General features: G+C 41.5%; 1 protein-coding gene across 11 annotated transcripts in view; it reads left to right on the top strand.

Moving 5' to 3' along the window:
• The window catches only part of PITPNC1 (phosphatidylinositol transfer protein cytoplasmic 1), a 268,172-nt gene that overhangs the window by 243,454 nt on the left and 11,984 nt on the right, over positions 1-12,734 (top strand). For all 11 annotated transcript variants that reach the window (XM_042917205.1, XM_042917203.1, XM_042917209.1 and 8 more), the window contains 2 exons: positions 1,268-1,423; positions 4,721-4,784. In XM_042917205.1, the coding sequence (XP_042773139.1) occupies positions 1,268-1,423; positions 4,721-4,784 (220 nt within the window). The remainder of the gene's footprint in view (positions 1-1,267; positions 1,424-4,720; positions 4,785-12,734) is intronic.

Raw genomic sequence — 12,734 nt, 5'->3', positions numbered from 1 at the left:
TTCCACATGGCAATCATTGAGGAAATATTAAATGGTTAAACATTAAAACAGTTTTTTTAATCTTTCTTATTTATTTGTTTCTTTGTTTTTAAATATTTTATATATTTTGGGGGCACCTGGGTGGCTCATTAGGTTAAGTGTTCGACTTTGGCTCGTGTCACGATCTCACGGTCCGTGAGTTCAAGCCCCACGTTGGGCTCTGTGCTGACAGCTCGGAGCCTGGAGCCTGCTTCAGATTCTGTGTCTCCCTCTCTCTCTGCCTTTCCCTGTTTGTGCTCTGTCTCTCTCTCTCTCTCTCTCAAAGATAAATAAACATTAAAAAAAATTTTTTTAAGCTGTTGTGAATATTCAAGTACAGTCTTTTGATGGACAAATGCACCCATTTCACCTAGAAATTGAATTGTCGGGTCATAGGTAGGTGCATATGCTTAGCTCTTAGATATTTATACACATTGTTGAGCAATTGTCCAAATTTTCACACCCAGTAATGGGTTGGACCTAAAAAAATTTTTTTTTGTAAAGTTTATCGAACCTAAGGTCAGAGAAAATACAATGCAGTGGCACAAATCTGGCTTTTTTTTTTTTAATGTTTATTTATTTCTGAGAGAGGGAGACAGAGCACAAGCAGGGGAGGGACAGAGAGGGAAACACAGAATCTGAAGCAGGCTCCAGGCTCTGAGCTGTCAACACAGAGCCCGACGCAGGGCTCGAACCCACAAATCGTGAGATCACGACCTGAGCCAAAGCCTTTTGCTTAACTGACTGGGCCACCCAGGCGTCCCAGCACAAATCTGGCTTAAAATCACGTTTTTGAGGGGTACCTGGCTACCTAAGTTGGTGGAATGTGCAACTCTTGATCTCAGGTTTGTGAATTTGAGCGTAGAGATTACTTAAAAATAAAATCTTTCAAATGTGAATAAATAAATCAATCCCGTTTTTGACATGTGAATAGGTGAGCTATCATTTTGCTATTTACTTACACCGTAAGCCCCTCTTCTGATTGAGATGTATATAATTCCCCCTTTTAATTAAGCGTACAATTCAGAGGGTTTTAGTGTATTCACAAAAGCTATGCAACTCCCACCATTACCTGGTTCCAGAACATTTTCATCGCCCCAACAGGAACCGTTTTATCCATTAGTAGTGACTCCAACACCTGGCAACCACTCATCTTGCTGGTCTCGATGGACTTACCTATTCTGGAAATTTCCTATATAAATGATAATTAAGCTTTAAAGTTATCATTTCTTTGATGTATCCTTTTCAGGATCCTAAACACTTCAAGTCAGAGAAGACAGGACGCGGCCAATTAAGGGAAGGCTGGAGAGATAGTCATCAACCCATCATGTGTTCCTACAAGCTGGTGACCGTGAAGTTTGAGGTCTGGGGACTTCAGACCAGAGTGGAACAATTTGTACACAAGGTAGGTGAATAAACAGCAGTTCCCGGACTGTGGACACAGTGACTTGTTTTTTTGTTTTTGTTTTTGTTTTTTTAATGTTTATTTATTTTTGAGAGAGGGGAGGGCAGAAAGAGAGGGGGACAGAGGATCCGAAGCAGGCTCTGGGCTGACAGCAGAGAGCCTGATGTGGGGCTTGAACTCACGAACCGTGAGATCGTGACCTGAGCCGAAGTCGGATGCTTAACCAAGTGAGCCACCCAGGCTCTCCGTGACTGTCTTTATTGTCAGCTGGAGTGCACAACGCACAACACCTGTACAGTGCTGAGCCAACACGAGCCAACTGCATCTAGAAAACCCTGTTTTCGTGAAAATGCCTCTTACATCCAGGCTTAATTTGATGTTTTGCGCTTCATTTCTCATTCCGTGACCTCCGTGTCTGTTGGATGAGTATATTCAGGAAATTAACTGAATTTAAAACATACTTCTCCCTCTGGCATCAGGCTAACCTCGTTGCAGGCAGAAGTACTTGTACTTGGTACTTGGGTACTTGGATTCCAGGCAGAGGCACGGGGCTTGTCTGTGTGTGCAGCCCCCAAGATCATTCTCACTCAAAAGACCCTGCAAATATAGACACTTAAGGTAGAAGACGCCCCAAGAGAAAACACGATTGTCCCCTAGATGGTGCATCTCAGTATTTCTGGTCATTTAATAATTCTGTTACCAAAGAATTATTAATAGCCTCGAAACACAGATTTCAACTGTATACCCACTTTAGCTAAACATGTTAATTGTGTAGCAGGAAATCATCACCTGGTGATGACTTAAGTTTGTTAGGGGCTTCTAGTATGACTGTTACCCTCATGGAAACAAATGGAAAATGTAGTGTTTTGCATTACCCTTTGTAGTGCCTCCCATTTTCATAAAAATAAATACTACCCACATTGTCTCTACATTCCAAATAGGCTGGATATCTGTTTATTTTTCCACTTAAAAACTGATAAAGAATAGCTTTCTGAAATTCTTTTGGGGCCGCTGGAATTTAACGTTAATGCACTGAGCTTTGTGTTACTTACTTAGACGGATTGGTCTACTGAGATTGAAGGCCGATTGGCAATAACACGTATACATTTTGAATTTAAGTACAAAGGAATAGATTGAACCTGGGCTCATGAGAATGGCAGACTCTAGAACAGATCTGAGAGCTTTGGTGTGTTTTTAACGGAGAGGTGTATCGTTCTTCTGCGCTCTAGAGCCCTGTCGGTCGGCCCAGCCAGAGGTGGGAGCCACGTGAGAGACACATAGAAATCAAGTTTTGGGGACCACCTGTTTCCCAGCCGTGTCCCAAGCGATTAAGCGGGAAGATGCTCCCGGCTCTGTGTCTAACCTGGGCTGTATCTTCTTTGACTTCCTGCACTATCTCTACCCCCTTATTTTTTAGCCCAAAATGATCTCCTCTTCTCGGGGCCACTACACAGAGCACTTGTCATATCCTCCTTTCTCTTCTCAAAGCCTATTTAGATTGCTGTAGGGCTTATTGTGTTTCTTTTCTCATCCGATGACTTTGGCTAGTTTTGAGATTCTGTTTCTTTACAATACCTGTAGGAATTATGCTCTAGTAAAAGGCATGCCCGTTTCCAAATATAAGGAAGTGTTATCTACACCCCCTAACCACACCTGCTGTGGCCCATGAGCTGCTAATGAGTATAGGAGGCTAGTATTTGCATGCGTTTAAAGTACCAGGGATGCCTTTCTCTGAATACTTTTGTTTTTTAAGAATCTATTCACAGTTAAGGGGGAAAAAAATGTTCGAAAGCGAGCCATTAGCACATTATTGAATTCTTGGTTCCAGCAGACAGCTGTGTTGTGCTTAATGTAATAGGGTATATTTTACTGATGGCTCGATGCCGTTCTTTTCATTTCCATGAATTTGACAGTCAGCACTTGAGTGTGTATGGTTTCATGTTGTTTCTTATTTTCGTGACATATTTCCTCCTTCCAAATCATAAAAGCCTCACCAGCTATCCAGAGGCATGGAGAAATAAACACTTCATTATAAACGCTTCCCTTGTTTCTGCAAATTCGCCAGATTAAACTCCTTCATTTACTGAAACGTGCTTGAACCTTTCGTGAGAGGTTTTTGACAATTGCTGGATTTTGTTTGGCAGGAAGAAAGGAATGTTGAAGGGAGCGTGTGCGTATCCAAGAAACGTAAAGCGGCATATTTATAGAGGACAAAAAGAGCACCAGAAGATTCATAAATAAATAAATAAAATTAAAACTCATGAACAGGGTTACACACAGGCACACATATACACACAAGCTATATATATATTATCTTTCTTAGTCTTCTGTTGCCATTGCGTCTCACTACAAGAAACAATTTCCTTCCTTTTGTCTCCTAGCCAAGCTTACCATCCCCATCTGTTCTATACCTGCTGAGGTCTCTTTATTTCGTCTCTTTTTTTTTTTTTTTTTTAATTTTTTTTTTAACGTTTATTTTTGAGACAGAGAGAGACAGAGCATGAACGGGGGAGGGTCAGAGAGAGAGGGAGACACAGAATCCGAAACAGGCTCCAGGCTCCGAGCTGTCAGCACAGAGCCCGACGCGGGGCTCGAACTCACGGACCGCGAGATCATGACCTGAGCCGAAGTCGGCCGCTTAACCGACTGAGCCACCCAGGCGCCCCTATTTCGTCTCTTTCAATAATACTTGTGTAAACTGCTTTTTTCCCCTTCTGTTATGTGAAAGTCACTCCCCAAATGATATTTCTTTATCTCGTATCCCACACCTTCAATTAAATTTTTTAAAAAAAAATTTTTTTATCAATATTTAGGTTATTTCCTCAGGGAAGAGTTAAGTGCTCTTTGCTTAGAAGTCACTTGCTATCCAGAAAAGCATTCTTGATTCCCAACACCTAGGACCTCCTTGCACCAGCGAGACACGCACCGTCCCACAAGCGAAAAGTTGAACCTGTTTTAGGTAAAGATAAATGAAAAGTCTCAGGGTGATGAGCTTAGAGATCCATCCCAGCCCCTGCTGTACGACTGCCAAGTAAGGTTGTCCACAATGTATACACTCCCAGTCCAAGTTTCAAACAAGATGAAGAGATTAACTTACAGCGAGTAGAGCACGCCATGGAAGGACTCGGGACGAACGAGCCCGTATCTGTGTCCATGAGACTATAATTGCCGTCCCATGGACAGAGTGATTGAGAAATTTGTAATTGCCAGGATTCCTAGAATTGGGAACAACCTATTTTCTGGATCGTTTTCGTCAGACGTGGTTATTACTTCACCTTCCTTCTTCTACTTTTTTAGGTGGTCCGGGATATTCTGCTGATTGGACATAGACAGGCTTTTGCATGGGTTGATGAGTGGTATGGTAAGTCACCTTCCCCACCTTCATCCCACCTGGCTTCAGATGCTACCTAGAAAGACACAGCAAAGGCAGGACTATTCCGCCCTGAATTGCCAGCAGCGCTGTCTGTGGGAACATAACAAAGAAGAGTATAACGATCGAAGCTTTGTCTCAAATAACCACGGTACAGCTGGCCCTTGAACAACACGGGTTTGAACTGTGTGGATCCACTTAGGCAGATTTTCTTTTTCACTAAACACAGTACACTGCTATAATGTGTTTTCTCTTCCTTATGATTTTCTTAACAACATCTTCTTTTCTCTAGCTTTCTTGATGGTAAGAATACAGAATTGATTACATGGAACATACAAATATGTGTTCGTCAGCTGTTAATGTTATCAGTAAGGCTTCCAGTCAGTCGTAGGCTATTGGAGGGAGTCAAAAGTTACGCATGGATTTTCGATTCCGCAGGAGAGCATGTGCGTGTTGGCGCCCCTAACGCCCTAATTGTTCAAGGGTCAACTGTACTTAGTTATTGACTAATAAGTAGGACCTCCGTACCTTTGCTGCTGGCATACTTGAGAACACAAGGGCTCTGTACTTCTGTTGGATGGGTTTTAAACCCATCCTGATTTATCCCAGACTTCGATTCAAGATCAAAACTGTCTGAAGCATCATATCAAGTGAAAGTGAATCCTTGGATTCACAGGACACTTTGCAATACTCTTTCACTAAAAACCTAAGGATTCTGCAAGGATCCATAGGTGCCCCTTCATCCTAACTAAGACTGTTGTGGCTTTTTTTTCTTTCTTTCTTTCTTTCTTTCTTTCTTTCTTTCTTTCTTTCTTTCTTTTCTTTCTTTCTTTTCTTTCTTTCTTTCTTTCTTTCTTTCTTTCATTTTTTTTTCATGATTTGGGAGGAGTTAAACAAGTTCTGCACATTTCCACTAACAGATAATAAGGTTTGCTTCATCCTGTGATGGATGGACCACCCTTTCCAGATTCGCAGCACTATCATTTCATCCACATGAATCTTCTACATTCCCAGAATCAGTCATCAGAGGCTCTTGTCCTTGACTATAAATAGAGATGAACACACCCAATTGGTGACTTGGGTTAGATCTGATTAGCCAATGAAATGCTGTCCTCCTTGGCCTCTTCCTAAGTCAATTGAATTTGTCCTCAGTGTAACCTACATTGCATTTTGGTGCTTGTCTGTCATTGTTCCACCAATCCCTCCCTCTTCTTAGCAGAAGATATCAAATCCACAATGAAAAGATACATTGGACTAAACAGGCAAAGAAAATGATTGTCATTAATGTCATTAGCTGCTTCGAGCCACATTTCAAAAGACCTTGTTCTGGAGGGCTTGGTCTGTGTGTGTATGTGTGCGTGTGTGTGTGCATTTTTCCCAGATCTGCATCTTCTGGAGAGCCAAGTGCATCTTCCTGGGTTTGTCCAAAGGCAGACCTCTGGAAGAGATTCTTTTGAAAGATCATCATTTGTTCGTTCTTACCGCACACCCCCAGGACACTGTTTACGTGTAGCAGATGTTGGCTTGCCACATTGTCATGATTTTCATAATGTCTCCCCAAGGCAGGTAGAGGGAGAGCCTCCTGTGATTACTTACCCTGATCATGAAACAAATATTTCTGCTTCCCCCCCCCCCCCCCCCCCCGCCCCATACACACACACCCGGAGCTTTTCTCAGCTTCTTAGAGAGGGCGCATAGACGCAAAAAATCCTGAAGACTTGCTGCTCTCTCTGAACTTTGACTTCTCTAAGCTCGTGGTGTCCTTGCCACCAACACTAAGAGAATATCAAAAGGATATTCAGAGAATAATTGGCAAGTGAATGGGGACCTGAAGGGCCAAGAATCTGACACTTTGAAGGCGAAGAGACAGGGAGAGCACTTTGATAGATTTCCTTCCAGTACCAGAATGCCATAGAGGTCTTTTCAGAAAAGGCAACATCAAAAAGGGTAGCTGGTTCCTGATTAAGAGGACAAAACACTTCAAGCCTGTTGATCAGAAAAGAGGGTTTGAGTAGAGGCAGGATATAGAAAAAAAAAATGTGGGTGGGCATCCAATGCGGAACGGCTAGGGTACAAAAAAATGGGGGCTTATTCTTTTCCGTCTCAGGCATGCCAGAGCAAGGAAGAGACTTAAAGTCTTTTAGTCCAAAAAAAAAAAAAAAAAAAATCTCAGACCATTCCAGGGGGCCCAAAGCTAGACTAATGCATCAAAGGAAAATAGAGGCCTCCAGTCCTGGAGAGCTTTCAGAGGGAGAATGCCTACCTATTTACTCAGGATGGGTTAGGTGGACCTATTAACAACTCAAGGAGTCTATTGACAAAAAGCCTTTCTGTATCTGAGTGCAGAAAAGCAGTGTGTGGTTTAGTGGATGTAGATCATGGGGAAGCCATGTACTCTGCAGAGAAGGTCTCCACCCCCTGTATACACAGTCTTAGCTCCAACCAAAACAGGCAGCCTTTTCACTAGGCAAGGGGTCTAGGAACCACCCCATCAATTTCATGTAAATTACTGGCATTCTTGCCCCCTTCCCCCGCAACTGCTTGCCAGGAAAACTGTGGCTCCTTCCTTACACAGCTACAGACGGCTCAGTCATAATAGCCCTGCCCACAGAGTGCCTTCTCAGTCCCTTATTCAAGGTGATCCTAGGGACGGTGGGCCTTTCGGGGGAAATGGGTGTGTCACTGTCCATGAGGATGGCCCTTCAGTTTGGGCTACCTGAAGTTACTTATTTTTCTTTGGTCCCAGTAGGCTCAGTGAGGCTCTCATTAGTAGACACAGAAAAGGTCCAAAGTAAAAAAAAAAAATAATAATAATAAATAATAATAAAGTTAAAATTAAAAAACCCTTGCCTATGGTTTGTAGCATTGGTGCAAAGTGAGGTCCCCAGGCCCACATCAGCCCCCACCTCAGGTACTTGTTAGAGATTCAAATTCTGGGCTCCTACGGAATAAAATACTCTGGGGGAATAGCCCAGCAATCCGTGGTTTAACAAGCCCTCCAGATGATTCGGATACTTGCTAAAGTTTAAGAACAACTTTAAATCAGATTAGATTGCAAGTACAGCTTAATTAATTCAGTCCAAACAGATTAGAGAATGGTGGATGTCTTCCGGGCCAACTGGTAGGCTTCGGTGCCTTGTGAGAATTGGAAAAAAGAACATCCTTCTGGGCCGGTTCAGCAGGTGATCTCAGCTTAGGGCTGAATTTTAGTCCCATTGGCCTCCCTGGCGATGTGTTTGTACCGGACACAAACTCTACACCATAGGCAGTGGCACCCCTGAATATCTTTCTCTCTAATTAAGCTAACCACCTCCAGTGCTTAATTAAGAAGAAAGAAGGGGGGAGGGGGGTCGGTGGGAAGGACATTGTCCATGGTGGTTGTTCTTCTCTTACCCAAGGATTAATTTTGTATATTTTCTGAGTCTGAGCACGTGGCTATCGCATAACTATTTCCCTAAACAAATTTTATTCTGCTCATGTTCATTGTGAAGTGTAACCATGTCCACAAAAGGTTCACAAATCTGGAGGTATTTTGAGAGAGGCACAAAGAGGATTGCCAAAGAGAGGCTATGATTGAATGGAACTTCATGAACGTCTTTGAAATAGTCACCCTTCCAAAAAAATTATGAGACTGGGTGGGGGGTGGGGTGGGGAGGGTGGCATAGTCTTGCTAGTATAGATGAAAGTCCCTCATGAAAGTGACTTAGAAATTATTCTCCAGTCCCTAGAGCAGGCCTAAAAATGAATGGAGCTAGCCCAAGGTGGAGAAGGAAGCCTACTGAGAGACTAGACTAGCATTAGCTGGTTGAACTCACCAAGCCGGTATTTTCCCATGGCCTCCAGTTTCCTGAAGTATGAATTTCAGTGCCGTGGCTATGACACAACGTTTTATGTGTGTGTGCCTGTGTTCATTTTTCTGGGGAGAGAACTCCTAGTTTCTCATCAGATTTTCAAAGGGATCTGTGACTCTCTTCTACCTCCCCAAATTAAGAACTATAAAAAAAAATCATAACCGTGTATTACAATTCTAGATCTTAGGGGTCTGAATTACATGGAAAGGGTAATTGACCAAGACTTGAGGATTGGCTACTTTCACTACAAAAAAAGTGGAGCCCACCCCTAAGCTATTTATAACAAGCTTGTATTGAATTTATAATCACTGTAAAGAGCTTTATTTTTCTTTTAATTTTTTTTGAGGTTTATTCATTTTTCAGAGACAAAGTGTGAGTGGGGGAGGGGCAGAAAGAGAGGGAGACACAGAATCTGAAGCAAGATCCAGGTTCTGAGCTGTCAGCACAGAGCCCGACACAGGGCTTGAACTCACAGACCACAAGATCGTGATCTAAGCCAAAGTTGGACATTCAACCAACTGAGCCACCCAGGCGCCCCTCATTGTAAAGAGTTTTAAAGGCAGGAGGCACCTGGATGGCTCGGTTGGTTGAGCGTCCTACTCTTGATTTCAGCTCAGGTCATGATCTCATGGTTCGTGAGTTCAAGCCCCGCATCAGGCTCTGTGCTGACAGTGCGGAGTCTGCTTTGGGATTCTCTCTCTTCTTCTTTCTCTGCCCCTACCTCATTCTCTCTTTCCCTTCCGCCCCACCCCCCCCTCCATGCCAAAGGATAATTGCCATTTTGCTAGAGCCGAGGAGTATCAAATTTCATTCATGGTTGCTGGAGCCTCCCTCCACCCCTAACCCAACCACTTGTTTAACACTTCCATTTTGACCTAGCATTAAGAAAAAATTGCTTCTGTTTAGGCTGAAGATCTTAGAAGTAGAGAGAAAATGTTTGTAGAAGGAAATAAAACATGTACTACTAGACAGGTCATTGAATTAAAGTATATAACTCCATTAAAATTTTAGCTGCTGTAGCTATGCAATACAATGAAGGAAAATTTTTGATTGCAGACGTTTTGTCCCATGGCATTTGTAACTTCTCTGTATGTTCAACTGACTTCTGTCCTTTCAAATATATGATCTTACCTCCACAAACGGTGAAGTCAGCCTGCCTCCTTTAAAAAATAAAGCGATTGAAAAAAAATTGCCACCATAAACAAAGTCGAAAGACGAGGAGAAGATATTTGTAGTATAGGGTAGCCAACAGAGAATATCTATAATGTATAAAGAGGTCCTGTAAATAAAGAATCCAGCAACTCAGTAGAAAAAAAAGGTAAAGAACACTAATAGGTACGCCATAGAAAAAAGCACAAATGACCAATAACTTTGATACTAATCACAAGAAATACAATGAAAACAAAATATGACATTTGTTCATCTGATAGCAAAAAATTTAAGATCTTGAAAATATTCCGTTTTGGATAAAGTGGGAGAACAAATAAACAGTTTCTATAAAAATGATTAAGTACGAAAACCTATGACCCAGCAATTCCACTTTTAGAAATTTATTATAGAAATTTGTATATTTATACATGTGCCCTTGAATATAGGTACAAAGAAGCTATTCAATATAGTGTTGTTTATAAAAGCTAGAAATTAGTCTCAGTTTAAGTGTTTATTTTATTAATAGGAATATGAGCAAATAAATTACGATGTACCCATACTGTGAATATTGTTTGTGACAGTTAAAAAGAATAAGCTAGTTCTATATATACCAGTATGGAAATATGTATATTTTCCATTAGTGGAAAAAGCAAATCAGATCAATATGTATAGGGGTGCCTGGCTGGCTCCATCGGTAAAGTATGTGACTCTCGATCTCAGGGTCATGAGTTCAAGCCCCATGTTGAATGCAGAGATTACTTAAATAAATAAAACTTTATTTTGTTTAATTTTTTTTTACATTTATTCATTTTTGAGACCTAGAGCGTGAGCAGGGGAGGGGCAGAGAGCAAGGGAGACACAGAATCCGAAGCAGGCTCCAGGCTCTGAGCTGTCAGCACAGAGCCCAACTTGCAGCTGGAACTCACAAACTGTGAGATCATGACTTGAGCTAAAGTCAGACCCTTAACCAACTGAGCCACCCAGGCGCCTTTAAAACTTTTAAAAAGTGTATTAAAAAAAATAAAAATGGGGTGCCCGGGTTGGCTTAGTTGGTTAAGCATCCGGCTCTTGATTTCCACTCAGGTCATGATCTCCAGGTTCATGAGCTTGAGCCCCACTTTGGGTGAGCTTTCTCTCTCTCTCTCTCTCTCTCTCTCTCTCTCTCTCTCCCCCCCCCCCTCTGCCCCTCGCTCATTTGTACCCTCTCCCTCTAAATAAATAAATAAATAAATAAATAAAATAAAAATTTAAAAAGAAAAAGAACAGTATTTGTAGGATGTATGGCATAGGGTACTATATAGTATGATTCCATAAATGTAGAAATAAGTGAGACTATATGTATGTGTAGTAGTATACATGTGAATTCATAGAAAGAATTCATAGAAAAGAAAAGCCTGTACCTCAAACTCTTAACAGTAGTGATATTCAGAAAAAATAGGATTAGTGGGAGAGGTTACAAGGAATTAAATTCTTTTCTCAATATAAATCAGTACTATTTGAATTATTTCTATGGAACGCAATTCATGTATTACTTGAGTGATTTCATAAACAGTCACTGAAATCCATATTTTATTAAAAAGCAGAAAATGGTTGAAGCAGACCAACATTCATAGAGTGAAGGTGTATATATATTATATATTTTTTTAATGTCACTTCTTCGTATTTTTTTTTTAATGTTTATTTTGAGAGGGAGAGTGCATATGCGAGTGAGGGAGGGGCGGGGGGGGGGGGGGTGCGGAATCCCAAGCAGGCTCCTTGAGGTCAGCAAGGAGCCCAAAGCGGGACTCAGTCTCCCAAACTATGAGATCATGACCTGAGCCGAAGTCAAGAATCTGACACTTAACTGACTGAGCCATCCAGGCACCCCCATATAATATATATATATATATGTATATATATATATATATTTTTTTTTTTTTTTTTTTGAGAGAGAGAGCACATGTGCATGCTGCAGGGGAGGGGTGAAAGAGGGGAACACGGGATCCAAAGCAGGCTCTCTGTGCGGGCAACAGAGAGCCCAAAGAGGGTCTCGAACCCACAAACCATGAGATGATGACCTGAGCCAAAAGTTGGACACTCAACCAACTGAGCCACCCAGACACCCCCTATATTTTGTTTTTAAATGAAAGCCTTTAGTTCACAGCTGAAGAAATCAAAGCAGATTCCTCAATTAACAAATTCCCTGGATCCAGAGCTGCTTTGACAAAGCGGACTGGTAATAAAAGCAGAAGGTTCCCATCTCAGCCCAGTCATCTGGCAGGGGGGAAGGTTCTATCTGGACCACATTCAGTGTGACCTCCACGTGGCTGGAGTAGGAGACAGGATCAGCTCTCCCCTCATCCGAAGGAGGGTAAGAAAGAGAAGGAAAGAAACGGCCTCGCAAGAGGGCAAAGAGAGGAAATCTTGTGCCACTGAAGTGTAATGAGGGCATTTATACCCCCAGCATACTTCCCAGAGCAGATCATATCAGTGTTATATATATATACACACACACACACACATAAAACTTCCGATAGCCTAATGTCAGAGATACTATGATGTACCTTTCTTACCAACAGAAACATCATACTAGTTACAACATACTCTTAAATCAAGGAACTAGCCCAGTGTTACTTATTTAAAAACCTTTTATCTAAGAAACGTTATTTATGAAAAGTAAATTATGACCTTCCAAATCTGTATATTGAGGGGTGATTACTTATCGGTCTATTTACAAAACAATTAACATAAGTTTCCTTTTAGAGTGTCTTAGTACACATGAACTAGAAATAAAAAGGTTTGAACCTAAACTGTTAGAAGTCATTCTCTGATCATTGAAAATCAATCCATAATGAAGATGAATCATCTCTGAAAGTATAATCTGTCGTTGGGCAGTGCAATCGAATTCACTAAAAAATTGATTCATATATAGATTTTGAGGTAATATACTTTGCAGAAGCAA

This window comes from Panthera leo, chromosome E1 (assembly GCF_018350215.1).
Source record: "Panthera leo isolate Ple1 chromosome E1, P.leo_Ple1_pat1.1, whole genome shotgun sequence".
Taxonomy (NCBI): domain Eukaryota; kingdom Metazoa; phylum Chordata; class Mammalia; order Carnivora; family Felidae; genus Panthera; species Panthera leo.
The sequence above is the reverse complement of the archived record's forward strand: the minus strand, read 5'-3'. Positions and strand labels throughout refer to the sequence as shown.